The sequence below is a fragment of the Camellia sinensis genome, chromosome 1 (assembly GCF_055761805.1).
Source record: "Camellia sinensis isolate YWXY chromosome 1, ASM5576180v1, whole genome shotgun sequence".
Lineage (NCBI taxonomy): Eukaryota > Viridiplantae > Streptophyta > Magnoliopsida > Ericales > Theaceae > Camellia > Camellia sinensis.
Genome location: NC_138961.1, coordinates 25,094,313 through 25,120,127, shown reverse-complemented (window position 1 = coordinate 25,120,127; position 25,815 = coordinate 25,094,313). Strand labels below are relative to the sequence as shown.

General features: G+C 34.7%; 2 protein-coding genes across 2 annotated transcripts; one reads left to right on the top strand and one right to left on the bottom strand.

Annotated features, from left to right (window-relative positions):
• Positions 1-10,735: 10,735 nt before the first annotated feature.
• On the top strand, positions 10,736-15,219 carry ELP6 (elongator protein 6). Its single transcript, XM_028270812.2, has 5 exons — positions 10,736-11,074; positions 12,838-12,910; positions 13,343-13,551; positions 13,667-13,813; positions 14,809-15,219. The coding sequence occupies exons 1-5, from the start codon at positions 10,844-10,846 to the stop codon at positions 14,929-14,931; spliced, it is 783 nt and encodes a 260-aa protein (XP_028126613.1). The 5' UTR covers positions 10,736-10,843; the 3' UTR covers positions 14,932-15,219.
• Positions 15,220-17,527: 2,308 nt separating this feature from the next.
• On the bottom strand, positions 17,528-24,654 carry LOC114323260 (protein TONNEAU 1a). Its single transcript, XM_028270810.2, has 8 exons — positions 24,398-24,654; positions 23,148-23,280; positions 21,998-22,086; positions 21,756-21,878; positions 18,482-18,615; positions 18,368-18,393; positions 18,128-18,284; positions 17,528-17,741 (listed from the first exon to the last, which is right to left on the bottom strand). The coding sequence occupies exons 1-8, from the start codon at positions 24,482-24,484 to the stop codon at positions 17,690-17,692; spliced, it is 801 nt and encodes a 266-aa protein (XP_028126611.2). The 5' UTR covers positions 24,485-24,654; the 3' UTR covers positions 17,528-17,689.
• Positions 24,655-25,815: the final 1,161 nt, after the last annotated feature.

The window sequence follows — 25,815 nt, the reverse complement described above, 5'->3', positions numbered from 1 at the left end:
ATCAGCTAGCGGAAAGGTGGAGGAGAACGCGGCCAGTGAGGAGCAGCTTCACGCCAGCCTTAGGCAAACCATAGCATAAATTTCCTAATTTGTTCCCCCAAATCATCGTCCCAGCGCTATTGAAAGATTTAACAAAATTCTTCGTTGGAGTTCTTGATCTCGTAGACGGCGATCACCATATTTTCGACACTTTCTTTAGCAGCTACAATGACTTGGGCTTGTTGCAACTTCATTTGGTCAATGTCTTTTTGCATTTCTGATTGCTGAGAAACAAGTTGAAGAACTAATGCGCTTAATTCATCGATCGTTTCTTCCAAGGTAGAGGATAAGGAAGTAGGGACAATGTGACGATGATGAAGTAGGAACAGTATGAGAAGATGAGGGAATGTTAGAGACAGGGATGGATTGGGAATCTAGGTTGAGGTTGTTAAGCCTAGAATTAATTGAAGCAATCCCATCCATTAGGGGACCCTGAACCATAAAATCAAGATGCTCTATTTTTTGAGAGAGATAAGAGAGGTTAAAAGAAGATGGTAGAGAAGAGGGACCAGGGGTGGAGAAGGGAGGTGGAGGACTGTGAAGAGAAGACCCAGGGGTGGAAAGACTAGGAGAAGACAAGGTTTTCTTGGTCTTGGTCCAAATGCGGTTAACAAGTGAATATCCCATGTTGCGAAGAGTTTCAGTCCCATAACACGAGGGGTCTCTAGGAACTTCTTCTTCCCCCTTCAAATCAATTTTGAAATGTTTGAAGATTTTAGTGAAAATCATTCCGTAGGGAATAGTTTGATGGTTTTGTTTGTGGGCATGTTTGATACAGTGAATTACTAAAAACCTGAAGTCAGTAAGAAACCTAGTTGAGAGAGCCCAAATAAGAAAAGTGTGGCCATATGTGACAGCATCGAAGCGGCCAGAGCGGGGGAATGATGTTGTGTGTGATGATGTGACGCAATAGTCTCATTTCGAGGGAAAGGTCCTTCTTAGATATAGGGACAAGGTGAGTTAAATCAGGGTTATTTGTAATGAGACAAAGACCAGTGAGATGAGTGTAGTGGGGTACATTAAGAGTGACTGTTGGTGTGACCTCTTCGCCATCATTGGAAGTTTTCAAAATAGAGTTAATGACAGAGGATGTTAGGGTGAAAGGGACACCCTTCACAAAGCAGTCTAGGATATGGGGAGAAGTATTCTCATCATAAGATAGGATGACCACTTTTGATTGTCGAACCATGTTTTCACGGGAATAGAATGTTTTAAAAAAAAAACAAGATCTATCGTACGACCAGAAATTACCTTTCGAAGATTAAAGTCCTTGTTAAAGACAGATCGACATTTCACGTTCTTAAATCGAAGAATAGGAGGAGAAGCAGCGATTGTGGTGGAAGTGGAGGAGGTTCGAGGTCGCTTTCATGTTGCAATAAGAGGAGGGACTTGAGATTCCATGGAAAAGAAGGACTGAGATCAAGAGAGAGAGATGGAAGATGATCGGAATGTGGATCATCGGAGAGAGTCGCTTGAACAGAAAAATGGAGCTAGGGCTAGATTTTAGAAGGTGTCGTAAGAGAGAAAGGAAGGGTCGCGGGGTATAAGTACCCTTGAGAGGGTGTCCACCCTTACGAAGAGAGGGGTCGACCTTTAGAATATGAGCAGACCGCGCGACAAACATTTTACTCAAAAGGTAGGTGTCGACCCTTAAGGGAAGGGGGTCGACACTAAAAAGAAGTGTTCACAGATTCATCAGGTGTTGACACCTTAGAAGAGAGGTGTTGACCCTAAGCAACAAAAAAGCACAAGCTTAGTTCACAAGGTGTCGACCCTATAGAGTAGGGGGTTGACCCTTAGGGTCCTGGAAGGCAAAAACTAGTGTTTTTTTTTTTATCAAATTTCTCAAATAAGCATAACAACACATGGTTTAATATCACATGGGAATATTTAACATACCAAGCTCAGTCCGTATAAAGTAGAAATGTTCCTCACTAAGAGGCTTTGTAAAAATATCAGCTAATTGTTGACTTATAGGCACAAATTCGAGTTCAATGTCATATTTAAGTACATGATCTCGTAGAAAGTGATGCCTTATTTCAATGTGTTTAGTGTATGAGTGTTGTATGGGATTTTTTGAAAAATTAATGGCACTAGTGTTATCACATTTAATAGGTATGTGATCAAAGTGAAGTCCAAAATCAAGAAGTTGTTGTTTCATTCAAATCATTTGAGCACAACAACTACCGGCGGCAATATATTCCACTTCAGCTGTATGTAAAGCTACAGAATTTTGTTTTTTACAAAACCAAGATGTGAGTGAATTTCCAAGAAAATGATAAGTGCCATTAGTGCTTGTACGGTCAAGTCTACATCCCACAAAGTCGGCATCCGAATAACCATAAAGATCAAAAATATTTGTTTTAGGGCACCAACGCCCCAAAAGTGGAGTGCCAACGAGATATCTAAAAATGCGTTTTACTGTGGTGACATGTGATTCTTTTGGAGATGATTGAAAACGAGCACACATACAAACACTAAACATGATATCGAGTCTACTAGCCGTTAGATAGAGTAAGAAACCAATCATACCTCGATATTTCTTTTCATTTACCGGTTTAGCTTGCTCATCTTTGTCGATTTTAATCGAAGTGCTCATAGGAGTTACTGCAGGTTTGGACCAATCCATTTCAAATCTTTTGAGGAGATCTTTGATATTTTTGGCTTGAGATAGATGCATGCCATCTTGGGGTTGTTTTATTTGCAATATGAGAAAGTACGTTAATTCTCCCATCATACTCATTTCAAATTTGCTCTGCATATCCTTAGTAAATTCCTCGCACAAAGATTCATTAGTAGCTTTGAATATAATATCATCAACATAAATTTAAACAATAAGGTGCCGTTTGGTAACACTTTACGTTTTCAGTTTTCTATTTATATTTACAAAAATTTTAAAAACATAAATAAAACTTGTTTGGTAAATTTTTTATTTATAAATCAGTGGTCTCAGTTTATAAATTTGGCCAAAAAAATGTGTTTCCGTTTTGAGTTTTTTTTTTTTTTACCACCCAACACTAGCCACCACCCGTCACCATTTTCCACCACCGTCTTCCGCCACCACCACCACCACCCACCCCCCACCACCACCTGCCACCACCACTCACCACCCACCTACCACCACCAGCCACCACCCACCTGCCACCCACTCGCCACCACCACCACCACCACCCACCACCCACCTGTCATCTACCCGCTACCACTCGCCACCCGCCACTACCATCCACCGCCCACCACCACCACCTGCCACCACCACTCACCAGCCACCTGCCACCACCATCCACCACCCGCCACCACTAGCCACCTGCCACCGCTGCCACCATAGCAAACTGATTTAACTCTTCTTGCATAGCAAAAATCTAGTTTTCATTGTGTTCAGCCTCAGAAAAGGTTTTTGGCTCAATTTGAGAAACAAAAGCTAAATTTCCGCAAACATTATGAATAGAAGAATGAGTTCTTACACCTTGTGTGGCATCTCCTATAATGAGGTCTTTGGGATGTCCATGAGCGTACTTCCATTCTTTGGGTAGATCATTTTTCTTTGTTAGATGAGTATACTCTTTTTGAAGATCATCTATAGAGACTTCAATATTGGGTTCCGAAGCAAGAGGTTCATCATTTTATGATAAGTAAATGCCTTCAATACTTGGATTAGAATCTACAACATCATCACTAGCGGTATTCTTGGAAGTAAAGGAGTTAGATTTATCAAAAGCAACGTGTATAAATTCCTTAACAAGTAAGGTTCTTTTATTAAAGACACGATAAGCTTTACTGGAATTTGCATATCCAAGAAACATGACTTCATCAGATTTTGTATCAAACTTCCCAAGATTTTCTTTATTATTATTAAGTACAAAACATTTACATCTAAATGCACGAAAATGACCAATGTTGGGTTTTCTACTCTTCCATAATTCATATGGCGTTTTCTTAAGGATGGGTCTAATCATGTCACGATTAACAACATAACAAGCTGTATTTACGACTTCAGCCCAAAAATATCTTGGCAAATTATTTTCACAAAGCATAGTCTGAGCCATTTCCTCAAGAACTCTATTTTTTCTTTCTACCACACCATTTTGTTGAGGAGTTTGGGAAGCAAAAAAATTATGATCAATACCATGCTCATTACAAAATAAAATAAACTCATCATTATTAAATTCTCTACCATGATCACTTCTAATGCTACAAATAGTAAGACTAATCATGTTTTGAATACATTTACAAAGAGCAGTAAATGCAGAAAAGGTGTCACTTTTATGTGCCAAGAAAATCACCCAACTGAATTGAGTAAAATCATCCACACAAACAAGACAATAAGATTTACCACCAAGACCTAAAGTTCTAGAAGGTCCGAACAAGTCAATATGCAACAATTGAAGAGGTCTAGAAGTGGAAATAATATTTTTAGATTTGAAAAAAACTCTTGTTTTTATTCCTTGTTGACAAGCATCACAAAGTCTATCTTTTTCAAAATCAATTTTTGGTAAACCTACAACTAAATCAAGTTTTGAGAGTTTTGAAGGCAAATTTATATGAGCATGTCCTAGCCTCCTATGCCATAGCCAACCGGATTCATTCATAGCAGATAACCACTTAACATCATGATTAGGAGATAAACTACGCAAATCAAATATATATACATTTTCATGCCTATAACCAACAAAAAGAACTTTGCTTTTAGCAGAATTCTTAATGGTGCAGTGGGATTTTTCAAAAGTCACATGATTGCCTTTATCACACATTTGACTAATACTAAACAAGTTATGTTTCAATCCTTCAACAAGCAATACATTTTCAATGATGGGTGAAGAAATTTTACCAATACTACCTTCGCCGATGATTTTTACCTTACTATTGTCTCTGAATGTCACGTGCCCTCCATCTTTGGATTTAAGGGTTAAGAACATTGCTCTATCTCCGGTCATGTGCCTTGAGCACGCACTATCAAGGTACCACCGATTGTTACTAGATTTTGACCTAAAGCACACCTGCAAAAATCAGATTTGTGTTGAGCTTTTGGTACCCATTCTTTCTTGAGTCCATGAGAGTTAGGATTTGAAGTGTTTTTGTGAACCCACTTCTTTTTCATTCTATCAAATGAATTTTTCTTAGTAGGACAAGAATGAGAGATGTGACATTTTCTTCCACAATAATGGCATGTGAGATGAGAATGGTTGGATGATGCATAAACAAAGGACTTTTTGGAATTTTTTGCTTTCGAAAAAGGTTTATAGCCAATTCCCATTCTTCCAAATGTTTGATTTTGACTTTTGAGAATTTTATCTAAGATATCTCTACCTTGAGTAAATTTTGAAAGAACATTTTTTAAACCTTCTATGTTTTCATTTAAGACAATTTTCTCCTTTTTCAAAATTTCATTTTCCTTTTGCAAATCATCTACTTTTTCTTCTAAAGCGAAGAATTCTTTTTCCTTTGAAAATTGTTTCTCCTTTTCCAATGTCAAGACTTTATTTTCCGAAGTATTAATCTTAGAAGTCAAGGATTCCTTTTCTTGAGATAGACTTGAGATCATTTTCTTTTGACAATTGCTTTTCATATTTAATTTTTTAAATTCAGCATGCAATTCATCAAAAGCAGTTTGTAATTCATCAAAAGTGAAAGAGTCATCATTTACCTCATCTTCAAGTGCCATCAAGCATAGATTTGCGACTTCATTTTTGCAAAGATCCATCTCCAAGTCGCTGTCATCCCTGTCTTCTCCCCAAGCTGCGATCATGGCCTTCTTCTTATCATTCTTGAATTGTTTTTTGAGCTCTGGACATTCCGATTTGTAGTGTCCTGGCCTGTTACATTCATAGCAAGTAACTTTAGATTTTTTGTGACTTTCTCCTTTTTGAAGATCTTTGTTGAAGTCTTTTCTGAAGAACTTTCTTACACCTTGTTTCTTATTTACAAACCTTTTGAATCTTTTGGTAATGAAAGCCATTTCCTCATCTTCCTTTTCCTCTGAAGCATTTTCTTCTTCCTCTTGAAACTTTGAGGTAGAGTTGAATGCTATCCCTTTCTTCTTATTTTTGTCTTCTTTTTCTTTTCCTTCTTGCATGATGATTTCATGGATTAGGAGAGATCTCATTAGCTCATCAAGACTCAATGTTGACAAGTGTCTTGCTTTTATCACTGCAATATCTTTGTTCTTCCAACTTTTTGGCAATGATCGGAGAACTTTTTTGATAATCTCTGCATTAGTATAATTCTTCCCAAGAGATTTAAGGCTATTTATAATGTCTGTAAATCGAGTGAACATTTGGGATATATTCTCATTGGGTTTCATCTTAAAGAGCTCGTAATTGTGAACAGGCAAGCTCACTTTAGACTCTTTGACTTGAGTAGTTCCCTCATGAGTTACAACAAGTTTATCCCAAATTTGTTTTGCAATTGTGCAAGTACATATGCTATTAAACTCAGTAGCATCAAGTGCACAATATAACATGTTAACAGCTTTGGCATTGGATTGAATATCTTTGTAATCAGCACTAGTCCACTCACTTTCAAGTTTGGGGACTAACATACCATCTATGGTTTTAGTGGGGACTTTAGGACCATCACATATGATTTTCCAAACCTTATAGTCGATAGATTGAATATGCATAATCATGCGGGTTTTTCAATAGTTGAAATTTGTGCCATTGAAGAAAGGTAGTCTGCTTGAGGTTTGACTTTCAAGAAGAGAGGAGCTAAGGGTTGTCATAGATCACTCTAAGACGGTTAAGTCACAATAGTAAAAACGAGGCTCTGACACCAATTGTTATTTAGGTAGGCAACCCAAGAGGGGGGTGAATTGGGTAATTTAAAATTTTGGTCCAAAAATAAATTAGTAAAGACTAAGTGATCAAAAAAGATGATAATAAATGGATGCATAGAAAATTAAAGAAAAGAAAATAAGAGCTTGACACAAGGATTTATAGTGGTTCGGCTCACTGGCCTACATCCACTCTTCAAGACACCTTTTTGAGAATTTCTTCACTATGAATAGATGCACCGCCAAGCTTCACGTACCTTGTAGATTTTACAAGGACTTACTTCAATCTGTTGAGGACTTCTAAACTAAATGTCTCACCTTGCAGATGTGTCACTCAGAAAATAAGGAGCAAGAATAAGAGGTACAACTATCTTCTTTTACAAATATTCTCTCACAAGAGATGGATATGAGAGTGTAAGCTCTCGAGTAATTTAAGTCTCACTCAAATATGAAAGTGGAAGTACAAATAGAGTATAATAAAAGCTCTTGATTGCTCTTGAATGCACTAGGCTTGTTATGTTCAAGGAGTGCATTGAATGAACAGGAAGAGCTTCATCTTTATAGCATTAATGGCTTCACCGTTGGAGAAAGAGAGGTTTTGAAATTCCTAGCCATTGAAGAAGATCGAGCATGATATATTCCAGCTGTTGTTTGATTAGAGATGGTGAGTTGCAGACTGTAGACAGATCTTGGGAAGAGAAAGATCATTAAATACACATGTTTTTTATTTAATGCTCTTCTTCATAGGTCAACTTTTTGGAGATGATATGGTTTCAAAAGATCTGTTCAGAGGTCAAAAAAGATGACATATTTTGTAACCTGATCTGAAAAAGTGGCTGAGAAATGTTTTGTAGCAGTCTAGATCTATTTTGATAGCTAGAATTTTTTAAACCCAGATTTCGCAAGTGTCGACCCCTGCAACTTGGGTGTCGACCCTTTACTTTCTTTTCTCCTCTGAGTTGAGTTCCAAGTGATCTAGGTGTCGACCCTCATCATTCTTGGTGTCGACCCTTGTTGCTGGATTGCATTCTGAAATTTGGGGTCAACCCTTGCTGTTTTTGGTGTCAACCCTTGTTACTAAATAGCCTTCTGAATTTTAGTGTCGACCCTTGTTGTTTTTGGTGTCGACCCTTGCTGCTAGATAGCATTCTAAATTTTGGTGTCGACTCTTGCTGTCTTGGTATCGACTCTTGCAGCTAGAACACTTAGGCATTTTGAGCTTTTCTTTGGTGTCGACCCTTGGGCCTATTCTAAATATGGATAGAGTTTTGCAACAAGTTTTGATGCTTATGTTTTGAGGGCCCAAAAACAATTAAAAATAATATTTTAGAATCATATAGCTTCTATAGCTATGAAACACAATTTTTATTTTGAAAACTTTAAGTAACAAGGTAAGTTCAAAATATTTGTTCATATTCAAAATCAATGGAATTTTAAGGATGAATGACCTTGGGGCTAACAGGTGTAATATTAGTTTTGTCACGGACTACTAGATTTGTTATGTTCATCAAAAACAAAGAATTTAAAGTGTTGACATCACAGTTTTTTTTAGTCCCAGGATAGTTCTTGAATAAAATTCTTATCAATTGGTATGGTTCTTGAAGCATTTTTATTTATTTAACAATTAAAATATTAGTATGTTTCAAGACTACAAAGCACTTGATGCTTCATAATATTAGAATTGTTGTTAAAATTTTATTTGATGTTACCGGTAGGCTATGTTTCTATTGTTGTGCTTCTAATTATGTCGAAAGCTCCCCATGTTTGAATAATTGAATGAAACATTGTGATCTTTTCTTAATTCCGACATTGATGCATACTTCGGAATTTAGTAATAGGTGTAATATCAGTTTTGCCATGGACTACTAGATTTGTTATGTTCATCAAAAATAAAGAATTTAAATTTGTTTCTACAAGCAGGATTTTTTTTTTTGTTTTGCATATTCCGGATTTTTCTTCCAATGAAAAGCTAGATAAGTAAATATTGACCCAAGGGCACCACAAGATGGTGACTTTGATGGCCATGGATCTCATGGATTTTGTTTATTAGTTTAAATGTGTTCATAATTTCTAAGCTTTTTTCTTTTAATGAGATTAAGTGAGAAACAGGGGATAATGTACTATTAATGATTGTGTAAGATCTTAGATTTTAAAGATTCAAGTAGTCTCATTACTGTCTAATGAAATCATGCATGATGTTGTCAATAATTTTGTTCAATTAACTTTTACTTCAATGCCTATTTATTTATTTAACATGCTTATTTCAATTAACTTTTCTTATGTGGCTTTATGTGGACAAACTGTAAACGTTCTTCAGATCAAGGAAGGCAAAGGAATTGAACCAATCTTTTATAATACTAACTCACAGATTGTAGTGATGGATGCATTTAGTTCTATGATACTCTATTACAACTGAAGGCAAATTTTTTTTGAAGGAAATAAACCGGTTATCTACATTGCACTTTCATATTTATGAAGGTGAGGAACCTTGATTAAGTGTCCTATCTTTTTAGTTTTAATACAATAGTTTGTCTTGCCTTTTAGCTTTTGTCGGCAATAGTCAGTTTGGATTGTTTGGATTTTCTCAAGTGTTACATTTTTTTAATGGTAATTTTTTTAAAATGGTTTTGTTTTTAGCCTTCTATGAGAAATCATGTATTTTGATCACGAAAAAATTGTTCAAGTGTGAATGTAATAATTGCTGGTATTTAGTTTGATAATTGCAAGTAAATTGGGGAAGACACTGGTTCTTTTATCAAGAAGAGTTATATTAAAAAAAATTTATGTTCAATTTCTCTGGATAGTTTTCCTAGTAAATTGGGGAAGACACTAATAAATTAGTTTTCCTGTTATGATTTCTTTTAGCTGATTTTTTTAAGTCGAACTCAAGTGTTGGAGTGATTTTGTTGCATGTGACTGATCAGCATTAGAAATGTTGTGGTTGTGTTGCTTTTTTCTATGTGTATTAATGATTGGTCTTTCATTCTTGACTATATGATTAGTTTTTGTTTTTTAATAAGCTATAATAATTATTTTTTTGTACCAAAATGTTCATTCACCATTCCTCTTATGCGTGAAGTATGTCATTTTGAATTGATTTGTAATAATTGAGTTCTATAGTGCAGTGAAATTGTTGTCATTCTGAATTGATTTATTTTAATTGAGGTTCGTAGAGTGTGAGATACCAAAAAAATTGTTGAGAGTCCTTTAGGCACGAGTCATAAATTTTTATTTTTTTTACTTTACATTTTACTCTTTTGATTTGCAATATTACTAAACATTATAAATTTTATATATTTATTCCTTAATTTGCATTAAGGTTAGGGGGAGTTGTTATTTTAATTGAGTTCTATAGAGCGCATCGTATATGCAAAATTGTTGAAAATTCTTTAAGAAGAATCAAAAAATACTATAGACTTCACAAATTTTAATATGATACGTATAAATTATAATTATATTTTGACCACAATATTATTTACACTATACCTTTAGACACGGGCATACACTAGTATATATATATATAGAAGGTGAAACGTTAAGTGTAAAAAAAATTAAAAGCAAAAAAATAAAATAAAAATAGAAGACATGTTTTTTGGAAACATGCTTTCTTTTATTTTTGAGTAAATTTTTTTATTACAGTATTAATTTTAAAAAAAAAGACTGCTACTACCAAAATGTCTTTATTTATGTATTTTTTTCTAGGCTATTTTGTTTGGGAAGACTAAATAAGTCCATACTTTTTATCTTTTTATCTTTTTTGAGTCACATCAATCAATATTTTTTCTCTTATTTTTTACACATCTTTTTATAAAAATTTAAAAAATATACTTATTTAGAACATCTCGAACAACCCTCAGCGTGGATGTCCATGTAAATAGTAATTCCTAAAAGATTTAAAAATTTAAAAAGATTTTACAAAATTTATAAATCGGGTGCGTGGCACCTGCAGTTGGGTTATTAGAGAAATGCTAATGAACCTGAACCGTTACAAATGTCGTCTCCCCCAAAACCCTAAACCCTAACCGTAGCAGGCTCTCTATGGACCGATCACTGAACCTGCTGGACGAAGCCCTAGGTCTCGACAATGGCGATTCCAACCCTTCCGAGACTCGACTCCTCCTCCTCATAGAGGACTGCGTTGAGACCAGCGCCTATTTCGTCCTTCACCACCTCATCAAGCGCTCTCTCTCTCCTCATTCCTCCGCCCTCGTCGTCTTCGTTGCCTTCGCCCAACCTTTCTCTCATTACGACCGAATCCTCCGAAAAATGGTGCTCTCTTTAACTCCCAATTTACCGTTTTGATTTCTTGAACAAATGTTGTGTTTGTGTGGATGTTTTGTTGGGTTCGCGAAAATTGAGTTAATTTATTGAAGAATTCGGATTTTGTAAATGCGTTAATTCAAAAAAAATTATGGGTAATTTATGTTTTTCCAAAAATTGGGGAAATATAAATTTTTATAACGAGAGTTACCGGATTTTTTTTTATTTGTTTCATTTTCTGCAACCAAATAAATCTATATATATATATATATATATTATTGTTTGTGTTTTTTTAATCTTGGTTTAAATTATTGTAAATGTGAGTAGTAGTGTTGAGTGATATTAACTGTTTGGTTGAGAAATAGGATATACTTTCTTTGGTGTTGGAAACTTTCCGGGAAAAAAAAAATGATACTTTCCGAGTTGGAGTGGTTTATGGCTACATGCATATGATCACTATGTTTAGCCATGTGGGGTTCTTAGTGGAGTCGATGATGTTGAAGTTGGTGGTTGGGAATTTTTTTTTTTTCAATAAGGCCTTATCTGGAGACATTTGGAGGCAAGGATGAGCTAGGGAATATTTGGGTTAGGATTTGTATGATTATCTCACACTGATGTTGGTGAACTGTTGGATTTAGAGACTGGAAAGTAAGAGATATGCCATTAGAAAAATGGAGAGGACAATTGATTTTAGATAATATATTTTGTTATTTTAATGGTACTTTGGTGGTCAGTGGATCATATGTATGCAAGCAAAATGATCAATGATCTTACTTCTGTGAGATTAGTGATGCCGAAATTCCATTAGGCACTCAACTATATGTTGCGCAATAAAGGCAATTTATGGACAGATGCTTCACTGATTGCAAATATTTTTTGTATGTGTTTATAGTTTATATGGATAACTCTGCCCCTGCACTTGTTTCAAACAGTTACATCCAGGATTAAGCTGACTTGGGCTTTTAATCGTATTGGCATATCTTGTGGGATTCTTATAATCTTATAGTTGAATAGGATAATGCTGCTCTCCGTCTGCTATATGGTAAAATGGTTCATCTACACTTCGACTAGCACTATCAGAGTGAAACCTAAAAACTTGGCAATATGTAGATATTTAGGCCAAGTTTGGCATGATTGAAAAAAGACAAAAAGTCAAAAAGTCACTATCCTATTTAAGTCACATCATCTTATTTAAGTCACATCACCTCTCTAACACATCACTTCAAACCCAACCCAAACCCAACTCACATTTCATAAAAAGTCAAAAAGTGCACTTATTTAGTCTTCCCAAACTAGGCCTTAATCTTTTTAGCATTTTTCACTTTGGTACTGATCTTTCCGCTTTTGTAATTGCTAATCTCTAGTGTAGCTGACTAGTTGAGTAAAGCTTCTGGTGTATCTGTAGCTTCAGTTGATATGAAACTTATTTTCATTTTATATCAAAGTTGTTCAATTATAATGCATTAAGTTGTGTGTGCTTGAGTGTGAGACACCAAGAAAAAATTGCCCGCATTCCTATTAAATAATAAATGTTTCAATTAAGATCTCAAAAACATTAAATGTTTGAAATATGTTGTGGATTATTTTGATAACCTTGAGTGGCCTCCACAGCAATTAATATACATTAATGTCCTACAGTCGCTTCATCTTTGATTAATGTTGTGGTCTTCAAATTTTCATAGTAAGTTTTGTGAAATTAATGATACATTTCAGTTAATATATGCAAAAAAATATTTCTGTGATTCTAATATCTGAAGTTGTTGACGTGACAGGGTTGCAACTTAGTTGTACAAAGGGATAACAAAAGATTCCTTTTCCTTGATATGCTTACATTGGAATGTCCAGGTGAGCCTCAGGTAAAAATGGTTCCTTCTAAACCTTATCCCACTTTTTTTTATCTGTCCGGACTCTGATAGACTTAATTACTTGACTATTTGGAAAATTAACTCAAGTGGAGAATCAGTGGGCATTACAAGGTGCCTATCTTAGATCAGGATGTGTATTTCAAACAGTGTTTCAGGCTCCAACACCACAGTGTCTACCTTTGTGTTTTTCTGTTAGACAATTTGCAAATTCTGCATTGTGTTTTCAGCTATGGATTGTTGGGACAAATAGAGGCATCCAATTTCACATAGTTTATTTTCTTGAACTTGTTGAAGATAAAGTAGTTTCTTAAAAGGAAAAATTCCAATTGACCATATGATGAAAATATGCGAAGAAACTATTTGAGCGATCAATTTAATATCCAAAATCCAACTTTTCTTGATTCACTGTCAGATGGAGATGGTGAAAAAACTTGCAAAGGTGGACTTCTTGATTTGTATGGAAAAATCCAGAAAGCTGTGGAGGTTAGTGTCTTAACTGGAGGAACCAGGAGCATCACTATTATGATTGATGATATCTCTCTTATGGAGGTTGCTGCTAATGGCTCTTCAAATCATGTCTTAGACTTTCTGCATTACTGCCAAACCTTAACAACTGAATTTGTAAGACAGTGTTACCTATTAACTTTTCCTTTTTTTTATTTGCCGTCTTCCTTTTTGCACATCCAGTTGTTTCATTTGTTGCACTACTTGAAATTTTACTTATTTCTTCTTATAGGGTTGTTCACTAGTTTTTCTTAATCACAAAGATATATATTCAAGCATGGAGAGACCGACCCTTATTTTACAAATGGAGTACCTTGCAGAAGTTATCATAAGGGCAGAACCTTTGGCCACTGGTTTGGCAGCTGATGTGCACGGACAGGTATCATTGTATTGTAGTGATTTCTGAATTGCATTGTTTTTGTGGTGTATGCAACTAATCTTATTTTACTACTTCATAGAGTAAAAGAAACAGCAATAATGTTGAAATGGGCAAAAGTAATATTTATATTTTTAACTTGTAAACATCTAATCACTTGGCTATATTGCACTGAGAAGGACATGGCTTGACACAATATGGACTCAACAGCACAATGAATTGTAAAATTTCAGGATTAACACGGTGTTGACAAAACTTTTGATGAATATTTATACACCTTTAGTGGTTGTAAATGTGAAATAACATCTATATTTGTGCCGGCTTTGGAATCGTACTCTCCATTTTATTTATTGTATGGAACAATGGAGCATAATGCAGATCATGAGTTATAAACTGACCCCATTTGTTTTGTATGTCGGCCTGCTTATGTTGTCATTTTGTTAATTTTTTTTACATCTAGATCATTTCCCGTAAGGCACCCAAGTCTCATTTACTTTTAAGTACATGTTAGCATAGCTTCTAAGGTGATTCCTTTTTTTGTTTTTGTTTTTTTCTTGTAATGTCTAAGGTGATGTTTGGGTGTCAAATTATTTGGATTCAGTTTTCTTGTTGAAGCACACGTATGTTGTGATAAATGCTGTATGAAATTACATTTTCCAGAATTTTTGTCTCACTTTGTTTTTTTAACTTTAGAGAACCACATAAACCCCTTTCTGGTTAATTGTGAGAAGTTTCAAGAACTCAATATAGTTTAGTGGTTCTTTCTTTTTTGGGGTATAGTTAGTGGTTCTTAGTTACCTGTCAAATATGCTTTTCGTTGATTAATATTACCAGAGAAGACATTCCAGAAGAGCATTTCAACTAATGAAATTTGTCTCATGTTTTGTGCTCGGATAGTATACATTCTTAAAATTAGTGTTACTTTTTCTTCAAGTGGTTGTCTCATGATGATTTTTATTTTATTTTTAATTTTTTCCTCTCGTTGTGATAATAATCAGTTGACAGTAATGAACAAGGGGATTTGTGATGGGCCACGAACCCTACAGACGAAGATGTGTAATTTTCACTTCAGGATCAAGGAAAATTGTGTCGAATACTTCTATCCGGGGAGTCGGACATGAAGAGATGCAACCAGATATTCTGGCAAATCTGCTCCTCCCCTTATTGTTTTAGAGTGTTCAAAATGTTATGAATGTAAACTGTAGTTGATTATCAGAAGCTTCCTATGCTGAAATGAGAAGGAAAAAAGGAATGTATTAATTTTAAGAGCAAAATGGTCTTGGGTCAAATTTGTGGCTGCTTTTAGATGTTGGTTCGACACAAATCACCTTTTCGTGTACTCTGAACATTGTGGTCTTTCAAATGGGTTGGGGAATTTCAATGCCTCTCTGGCTTATCTTTATTTATAATCTTTTGGTTTGCATGGCTTATCTGTGTTTTTTTTGGGTGATTCTAAAATACACTCACAAAATCCCTTTTCACACTCACTCCACTTAAAATTCTTGAGAACTGTATCTCACAAAATGGGTGGATTTATTAGATTCTCAAAAATAAAATAAAAAAATGTAGTATATAATATAAAAAATATCAAAAAAATTAAGTCAATTTAATAATTATAACATTTTTGTTTTATTGTATTTATGTCTAAATAAATTAATAATTTATTTTTAAAAATATACTTATCCATTTTTTTAAAAAAAATAAATAGGATAAAGTAAAAATATTGTGATTATTACTTAAATATTTTTTTATAAATAATATATAAATATTTTCTGAAACTCAAATTTAAACTTGAAAGAAACTTACATGTAAATAAAACCGACAACTGAAAAGGCAAACTTCCACACGACAGAAACTGATATAAGAAAATAAATAAATAAGGGAAAGCAAATAAGGCAAAAAAGTCAATTCCTTTTTCTTGACATAATTGTGTAAAAGTTCAACTTAAGGAAGATATAAAGTATTAAGTCTCGTAGATATTTTTTATTAGTAAGAGGTTCACATTTTAAAAAAATACTTTGGTGGAAAATCATTTTATTTGTTTTGAAAAATATTTGTTTCTAATTTTACCTCTTTAAGTTTTTTGTTGACTTTTTTTTCCTTTAATTTTTTGATCTTTTCAATTCAAATTTTCCTTATTTATTCAAATATCTGTCCAAATAAAATCTATCTGTATCAATTCAAAAAAAGTTATTTGTTGAAAATATCTATTAAAATTATCTATCTGTTGAAATTACTAATATTTTCGTATCTGTATAGAGCATATATATATATATATATATTTATCTATTTTATTTTGTGACTATCATCTATTCTCCTCATTTTTATTGCAATTTGTTTCTTCATCATTATCAACAACAACAACAACAATAACAATAACAACAAAAACAAAGGGAAAAAAAAAAAGAACTCAGATCTGAGATCTACAGCTTCGCTCTGTCGTCAAAACTCTCACCGGTAAGATTGATAAAGAGAGAGAGAGAAACCGAGACCAACACTCCCAGATCCAGATCAACCAAAGCGAAGGCAAAAAAATTAAATTAAATTAACAAATAAGAAGTGATGAAGGGGTTTTTGGTCTGGTTTTACCAATAGGAGTAGGAGAACCACTCTCTACAACACTTTTAGCTTTCTCTTTCTCTCCAACACGCTTCAGCTTCTTCCCCTTGGAATTCGTTTTCTTCACGTCCTCAACCACCTTTACCATAGCATCACCACCATCACTCTCCTCAGTCCTCCAACTTCGAGTCTGCGACACCACCATCTCCGATCCATCACTTAAATTCTTCACCGGACTTCCTTTACGCTTCCCCTACCCATTCTCCGTCACTACCTGATCAAAATCATCCGCAAGCTTTCTTGCCAATGTCCTCTTCCTAACCCCAACCTCATCACCACCACTGCCATTTCCCTCTCCTATTAAACTTTTCAACTCCAGATCTGCCTCCTCATCATCATCTTCCTCATCAATCACCACCTTAAATTGCCTTCACCGCTCCGTCACCATCGATGCCGAAGGCAGCAATGGGTTTGAATCCTTGTTATCATCATCATTGTCTGAATCACTGTCGAGATTGGTGATCAGATTGGCAGAGATTCAGCTTCACTTGAGGAATTTCTCACACGTAGGCACAGAGCTTCGTGACGTTGCCATCATTGCCATCAATGCCGCCTTGGAGGCAAACAAACAACTAAGCTCAGTGGGTTGAGATCGGAGAGAGATCTTAGATTTGAGATTCAAGATCATGCAGTAATGGCGATGGAGAGGTTACTCTAGAAGCAAAGATGGTAGAGGAGGAGAGAGAAATCATTGTGATCTGAAAACTCTAGAGAGAGTTGGATTGCGAAAACAGGTTTGGTTTGGGAATAAACAAACAGATTACAAGCGCCCTTTTTCTTTTTCTTTTTTTAAATTCAATAACCTAAGTCATCATCCCCTCTCAAGTGACAAACCTCCAAGTCACAAGACTTTACCTTTGATTTTTTAATAAAATAAAAAATAAAAATTCAATCAATAGAAGGAACTCTAGTACTTTAGTTTGTGAATAGTAATAATAATAGACCCTAACACACATACAACATTATATATATATATATATATATTAAACACACATTACAACACTAAACTCGCTACCCGGTGGACAGGACTCTACCTATGGTATTATCCCAATCAACAAGAGTGCACTTGAATTGTAGATTAATTCACACCAACCTCAATGAAATAAGACTCACCAAATCACAAATTTCCCAATACTAATAACAATCCTACATAACATCACCACCCCAATCCGAATGACAGAAGTAACTCATCGGATGAATGAATGACGAATAAAATACACAGCAAAGTACACAGTGCAGTAATTTAAAAATGTCAGTCAGCTACATATGGTCTACCCTGCCATCATCCTCAGTGATTCCATCCCCAGAATGCCTGCCAACCAAGGTAAAGTTGAGATAAAGTTTCAACAAAATGCCAACAGTACGTCAAAGAGACGCCACTGGTCAAACAAAAAGGAATTAGGGCGCTACATTGACCACATATAGGATGATAAAACTAGTCAGATCCAACTCATTAAAAAAAGAATTTTTTTATTTAAAAAAAAAAAACACCAACCACCCCATTGTTCATGTACCAAACCACAAATCTAGAGCTTTGGGTAAGCAAGTACACCAGGAAGTGAGGGACTTTGGCTCCCTAAATAATGTCTTGATGTGGTGTCCAATCACTATCAGAATACTCACTTTTTGAAAGCATTAACTGAAGTTGGGCAATTGGATGGAAACTAAAGAATTCAATTTAGGGGTTGCAAAACAAACCTCCAAGAACTGGTTAGATTCCGAGCTTTTCTGTCTAACTGAAGGTTTTCCAAAGCGGCTGAAGCACGAATTACATCATCTGGAAGTTCATCACTGTCATATCTCCAATTGTATTCATCTTTCCTGTAGCCAGAAACGGAGGATCCTCCTCTCCGATCTGAATGCACAAAAACATCAGTTAAAAGTATTTGGAAGTCAGAAGAAATTGTATATAAATTGCTGAAAAGCTTGACAACTTACCAGATGCCTGAGAAAGCGGAACCGGCCTACCACAAGGACAAATTTAAGCATGTCAATGAATGGAAGAAAAAGGAAAATGAGAGACAAAAAAGAAATAAAAATGAAGTCAAGCACCTTCCAAGTGGAGGTAAACCCCCAACAACAGATGATGATGAAGGTCTTCTAATGTTCCGTGATTCTAAATTGGACAAAGACTCAACTTCTGGTGTGATTAGTCTCCTACCTGTACCCCTTGCTTGGGATAAATTCTGCAAAACCAGAACTACTTATCAAAGAAGAATATTGATCCAAGCTTGTCATTACAAAGCTATATATAACGTGAAAACAAAACATCATAGAACCAAATAAGGTTTCTAGTCTATAAATATTAGGTTTTGCATTGTAATAGTCAATTTTGAATAATGAGAATTTGAGATATTAGTCTGTGGCCATTTGTGTTAGGGTTGTGGCCCCCTTCTTCTTCTTCTTCTTCTTCTTCTTCTTCTTCTATCTTCTCTTTCTTTCTAAGGCGTCCTACATCACATATATATAGGTTAACTAAACTAATAAAATCCTATAAGTAAACAAATACTAACAAATGAAATTCTAATTAACTCCTAAAATATAAAAAAATACAAAATCTTCAATTATCTATTTTATTCAAAGCGTTTGTGTTTTTATGTATATACAAACATTAAAAAATCCACCAAACGATGTTGAATATAGAAAGCAAAATATTATGTTTGAAAATGAAAATTAGAATAAGAATTAGAATATGAATTATTTTGATTGTAAGAATCACTCCTTGTGTATATTGTTTCTTAAATTGTATCATGAATATATCATATATACATGACTTTTATCTCATTGATGGGTAAGCCAAATAATTCTCTCCATTCTTTTTGGTATCAGAGCAGACTAAGAGGGCAGACTGAAAATAGAATCACACTTGGGATCTTATCCCTTTACCTCCTAGGAAAAGCACGGTTGGTTGCAAATGGGTGTTCACCATAAAGTATCTCGCTGACGACTCAGCTAACCGTTACAAATCCCGCCTGGTGGCCAAAGGTTTCACACAAATTCCTAGCAAAGATTTTGGTGCCACTTTTGCTTCTGTCGCCAAGCTTTACTTCTGTGCATCTCCTTATCTCCCTTGCAGTATCTCATTATTGACATCTTCATCAGCTTGATGTCAAGAATATGTTTCTCCATGGTAATCTTCTTGAGACGATTTACATTGCTTCTCCACCCGATTTTCGAGCTAAAGGGGAGTATTTAGGGAAAGTGTGTCGGTTACGCAAATCCTTGTATGGTCTAAAACAGTCTCCAAGAGTATGGTTTGGTCGCTTCAGTTCTGTTATTATATTTATGGACTTTGTTCAGTGCCACTCTGATCACACTTGTTTCATTTGTCGGAATTTTGCAGGTCAGTGTATAGTCTTGTTAGTTTATGTGGATGATATTATTCTTACAGGTGATGACTCTATCGGCATTGGTCAACTAAAGAAGGGACTTGAGCCAAACTTTTTATATCAAGGATCTGGGATGTCTCAAATATTTTCTGGGAATTGAGGCGGCTTGCTCAAGGGAGGGGATCTCCTTATCTTAAAGAAAGTACACACTTGACTTGCTTAAGGATACTGGTATGTTAGGGTGTAAACCTACTTCTACTCCTATGGATCCTAATGTCAAGCTCATATCAAAGTCTAATGAGTAACTAGATGATCTAGGCATGTATCAACATCTTGTTGGACACCATTTATTTAACCAACACTAGACCTGACTTAACATTTGTAGTTAGTGTTGTGAGTCAGTTCATGCATGCACCTCGTAAAGAGCACCTTGACGCGGTTCATCATATTTTGAGGTATTTGAAGACTTCTGCTAACTTGGGATTGTTCTTTCCAACTGGTCTCCAGTCTGAGCTCTCCTGTTTCATTGATGCCAACTATGAAGGATTTAAGACTAATCGGCGTTCTACTTCTAACTTCTATACTTTCTATAGTGATCTTCTTATCTCATGGAAAAGTAAGAAGCAGACAGTTGTTTTTGGATCTTCTGCAGAGACTGAGTATCGAGCTATGGCACATGAGACATGTGAGATTCTTTGGGTTCGCTCTATTCTAGCAGAGTTGGGTTTTGAAGAGATTGTTCTTTCCTCTTTATTTTATGATAACAAATCAGCCATTATGTCATCCTCTGATTCTGTGCTTCATGAGCGTACCAAGTATATCGAGGTTGACATACATTTCATTCAAGAAAAAGTTTGGGCTGACATTGTGTGTTCATCCTTTGTCTCTTCTTCTCAGCAGTTGACAGATATGTTCACAAAATCTGTGGGACCAACTGTGCTCTAGTCTTCTATTGACAAGCTGCGTTTGTTGAATATATTTACGCCAGCTTGAGGAGTGTTGAATATAGGAAGCAAAATATTATGTTTTGAATATGGAAATTAGAATAAGAATTATTTTGATTGTGGAATCTCTCCTTGTGTATATTATTTCCTAAATTGTATTAGGAATATAATATATATATATATATATATATGGCCTCTACCTCATTGATGGGTAGGCCAAATATTTCTCTCCATTCTTTTAACGAAACATGTAAAAACACCCATTACCCAAAGTCAGTCCGGACCAGTGCACAGTGCTTAAAAGGGTAGTTGGGTACAAGCCTAACCATTCATTACCTTCAGACTCCAACCACAACCAAACATGTAACTATTTCCCGCAGCTAAATTACACTGGCAGATAAACTTCCTAGTCTGCTGCATTGTGTTACACAGCTTTTCAGTTGTTACACAGCTTTTCAGTCCTTTGTGCCTGTAGAAGTATATCTCCTGCTGAACATCGTCCCACCAAATATTTTTCTTCCCATGCACCAGCCACCTCCCCCTACTCCTTGTCGAGCTGTCAACGAGCTTAGAAACACTACACACAGTAGTACAATCACTACTCCTGCACCACTATTTCTTACTACCATCAAGTAGTTATGTTTACATTCTATCACTAATTATTTTAATTATTCATACCATAAAGAGTGAATATTCAGCATCTCAAGAAATCTTATAGTCCTGATAATACTGTCTTAATCAATGAAATAAAGAATGTATGAATGTTAAAATTAGAAGTTTGGAGTGAAGCTTTGGAATCAAAGGGTATAAAGTAAGTGATTAAAAGTGAATGTGTCGAATGTAACTTCAATAAAAGTAAAAATACAAATTGGGAAGTAGTGAAGCTCAAAAGCTTATATGCCTAGAAGAGCAAACAATTTCACCAGATGAGCCTGATCAAATTAGAAGATAACTCTGCCAAAACCACATTAACTTATGACTTTATCATAGAAAATCTAACATCGAGAATGAGGGTTATAATAATAATAATAATAAAATGAGTTAATACCAAACCTCATACTTCAAGAATCCTTCAAGAACATCCAAAAGCAAAGGGGCACTATCTCCATTCTTGTTAAGATCATATACATTGTTACTACTAAATTCTTTTAACTCAGCTTTCCAGGAATCCTTTTGCTGCAATTGAAGTTAAAATTAATACAAATCCATTACAAGAAAAAATTAGGAGGTGACTAAAACACATATAAGAATTATTGTAATAAAATTGGCAACATTATTGGACAGTACATGATTACCAAATTACACTCCGGCAGATAAACTTTTTGTGTGTGGCCAAGTTGTGCCCAGTCCAAATATTCACATATCAGTGCAGTTAGCAGCTTTCCTGCATTTAGTGCATAAAAGTGCAAGACAAGAAATGTACGACAGATATAGATTAGAAAGGTAAGATGGAATAAAAACTAAGGATAAACAATGCATGTCAAATTTTTAACGTCTTTAAAAAACGCGTGCAAAAGTATGCCAATAGGTAAATTTCTGAAAAGAGTTTTCCTTTAATCAAAATGTCACTCATGAATCAGTTATATTGGTTTGGAAGGAAATTAGTATGCAGCTGAGTGTTTGTACTTTGTAGGGTTCTGCAGTAGTCAAAAGCCTTTTTTATTTAAGGATGGTAGGGCAGCAAGACAAGCTCATACATCCTCCGGTTCTATGTACAACAGAATGATAAAATTTAAATATGGAGTTAACTTGAGTCCCCTTACTCAATCTTTCTGAAGGTTCATATATTTTAACTGATTCAAATCTACAACAGGTAAAAATGCAACCAGACAAAAAAAATTCTGTTAAAGTGGGGTCAAAACCTTGCAATGTAACATGTGAAAAGAATTATTATCTGGATCTTAAACACAAGATGCATAATTTGGAAAGTTATCCAAAGATTACGCCAGCTCTGTCTGCAAATAATCACTTACCACTCCAAATCAATTGCTATGTTCTTCACTGCACAACATGCATTTAACAATTAACTCCACCTTCAACAAAATTTGTGGGTCAATCAATTATTTCAAAATTTGTGAACGTTTTAGTCTATCAAAAATGCCATTATCAAATTGGTTCATGGCATATTAAGCTTAAGATTTAACTATTCCTTTAAGCTTTTTTTGTTAATAATTAAAAAGAAAGTAATACTACCATATTATAAACTTGAAGTTTAAGTAGCATGTTGGAGCTAACTGTCAATCACAATAAAGAAAATTTTGAAAAGTGATATTTCCCTTAAACTAATACTATACCAAAAAGAAACTTTATAACATCATATCACTTATAATTTGCTGTTGTGACTCTAAATTCTAATACTGTTAAATAGAATTACCCATATAAAGCAGTAGCATCCAACAGTTCCAAAGTCATGAGAACAAGAAGGGGGGAAAATAGAAGAGGAACCTTTAGGAGAAGCATGAAGTTGTTTTGCACGGTCATTGCAGCTACCCAATAGTGCAGGAGGCAAACCGTCTTCATTTTCTACTGCCTTATCTTCTTCTTCGATTGCCTCAAATACACTTGCTCTGAGTTCAGCCTAGCAAGAATACAAAATGCATGTGAATAAAATTATTATCAGGAGGATCGATTTTAAATTCTTATATCAAGAAATTAGCAGTATGAATAAGTTAAGGAGGCCATGTTTAGCATTTGCTCAGGTTGACATTCCACTAAAACGCACACACAAGTCAATGCAAGTATGCAATTTTCTCACAACATATTTCCCTTCATATTGTTTTGAGAATCCAAGTGACTTGATTTGCAATAGATAGAGAAGTATGCTCCCACTCTACAGCAATGTTGCATTCAAACTCCAAGCAATATTGCAATGTCAGTAAGTGTATGCTCTTAACATCCAAAAAAATTTTCATTTCTCATTTTTCTTAACTGCAGTCATCTTAATTCATTACTCATCACATTATAACACGTGAAAGACAAAATGTACAAAACCCTTGTTTATCTTGACAGGATTTAAGAATTAAAAAATAAAAATAAAAATAACTAGTAGCAAACCTAACATGTAACTGTGCTTAATGACTCTTTCACCTTCTCTTAACAATAACAAGCTCAAAACTTAATAAAATTTAAAATTACAAGAAATTTTTTTTTTTTTTTTTTTGGATAAATAGAAGTCAAATCAACAACAAATCAAACCCATAAAATGATTTTCCAATTACAGCATCATCTATAGTAACATCGCAGTTGGTGTTGACACAAAAATTAAGCTGTGTAATCTAACTAAGAAACATATTTTTACAATTGTTCAAACTATTCTCTCCAGTAACTGTTTGGGAAAATATGTTAGAAAATCACATCCCAAATTCTGTTTGGTTGAGTTTTTAGAATCTGATTTTTTTAACAGATTTCAAATACTAATTTGATGAAAAATCAAAATAAAAATGAAAAGCACTCATCATTTTCAAAATGATCTCTTTTTTGGGGTGAAAATATTTTTTATAAATTCGAAAATATGAGTATAGTTTTGTCAAACTAGTCTCTAATTTTTTTATTTTTTTTCAAATTTCAAAAAACAAGTTCTAAAATTCAACCAAACAGAAATTCTCACAATTTATCATACACATCAACATACATTATATAAATTCAGGAAATTGGAATTGGTAGACAAATGAAGAAGATCGAAGAGGGAAACAAACTCGGATCTTGGCGAGGACGCCCTTCTTTTCTAGGGTTCGAGTGACGAGGGTTTTAAGGTCCATCATCTCTCGAGTGTAGTCGTCCATGTTCTTCTAGTTAGGTTTCGCAGCTCACAATGCGCTCAATCTCTCTCTCTAGCCTGAGGATGATGATGGTGTCGGATACCTTCCTTTCGATGTGTGCAAACTGAGAGAGAGAGACACAGAGAGAATATTATATAAATAAATAAAAATAACTTTAATTTATTTAATTTTTAGGGCAAATTACATATAACCCCTCGAGATTTAGCAAAATTACAGATACCTTTGAGGTTTGAGAAATTACAGATACCCCTGAAGATACTATTTGCATAACAAATTAGGGAGCAAATTATTATGAAAATATAAATCTCAGGGAACAATTTGTTATGAAAATATAAATCCCAAGGGTATCTGTAATTTTCGAAACCTCAGGAATATCTGTAATTTAGCTAAATCTCGAGGAAAGTATATGTAATTTGCCCTAATTTTTATAATGCATGGTATAATTGTATGGGCTATTTTGAAGTGTACGATAGCATATTATATGTATTTGTGTAAATTTTTATAAATATATGGTAAGTTATTTTAAAAATTATATAAATTTTTACATATATAAGTTAATTTATAAAATTTTAAAAAATCATAACTCTCGTATATTTATGAAAACTTATATAATTTTATAAGATAATCTATGTATATTTGTAAAAATTTATACAAATATATATAGTTGGTTGATGAATACAAATTTAAGACAAGAGTTTCCACATGTAAGATCTACAAAAATGATCATTTGTTTCATATTTGGGTCTGTTTTATTTTTTCTTAAATTCACTCAATAACAGATTTTTTTTTTGATCAGCACTCAATAACAGATTGATGAAAATCGGTCTAAGGTCCCTATCCAACTTTTAGTAATGGATTAGGTCCACAATATGTTCGTTAGTAGTCTAAGGTCCCTCACCCCCGTACCCTTATATTATACCTACACTCTCATAGCCAGAAAGGATAACCAAGTCAGGAATGTTGAGTCTGCGTGCTTGGAAGAAGTCAATCAAAGTAGTGACATTTTCGGAACCACCAGAACCACCATCCACCACTGCCACTGCCGCCTATGAATCGAGGTCGAAGCTCAAAAAAGTACTTTCAGATATCCAACTACCATTCTTCAAGAGGATGAGGCTGGACAATTGGATTGAATTGAAGATCCTTTTTTGACTCGCCGGACCGGCGGTGATGGTGTATTTGATCAACAACGCCATGTCGATGTCGACCCGCATCTTCTCTGGCAACCTTGAGCTCGCCAACCAAGCAACCTTTCTGGTAAGTTACTTTCACTTCGCTGCAGAAGTAACCACAAAAAGAACCCGAGATAAATGGGTCCTATACTTTCTTTTTGG

Bases quoted from the DNA above. Each gene is read 5' to 3' on its own strand.
- LOC114323260 (XM_028270810.2), bottom strand. From the start codon at position 24,484: ATGGACGACTACACTCGAGAGATGATGGACCTTAAAACCCTCGTCACT. The intron at 23,281-24,397 runs GTTTGTTTCCCT...TATTCTTGCTAG, and splicing joins GCGTCCTCGCCAAGATCCGA to GCTGAACTCAGAGCAAGTGT. The intron at 22,087-23,147 runs GTTCCTCTTCTA...CACTAAATGCAG, and splicing joins ACTTCATGCTTCTCCTAAAG to GAAAGCTGCTAACTGCACTG.
- ELP6 (XM_028270812.2), top strand. From the start codon at position 10,844: ATGGACCGATCACTGAACCTGCTGGACGAAGCCCTAGGTCTCGACAAT. The intron at 12,911-13,342 runs GTGAGCCTCAGG...ATTCACTGTCAG, and splicing joins GCTTACATTGGAATGTCCAG to ATGGAGATGGTGAAAAAACT. The intron at 13,814-14,808 runs GTATCATTGTAT...GATAATAATCAG, and splicing joins CAGCTGATGTGCACGGACAG to TTGACAGTAATGAACAAGGG.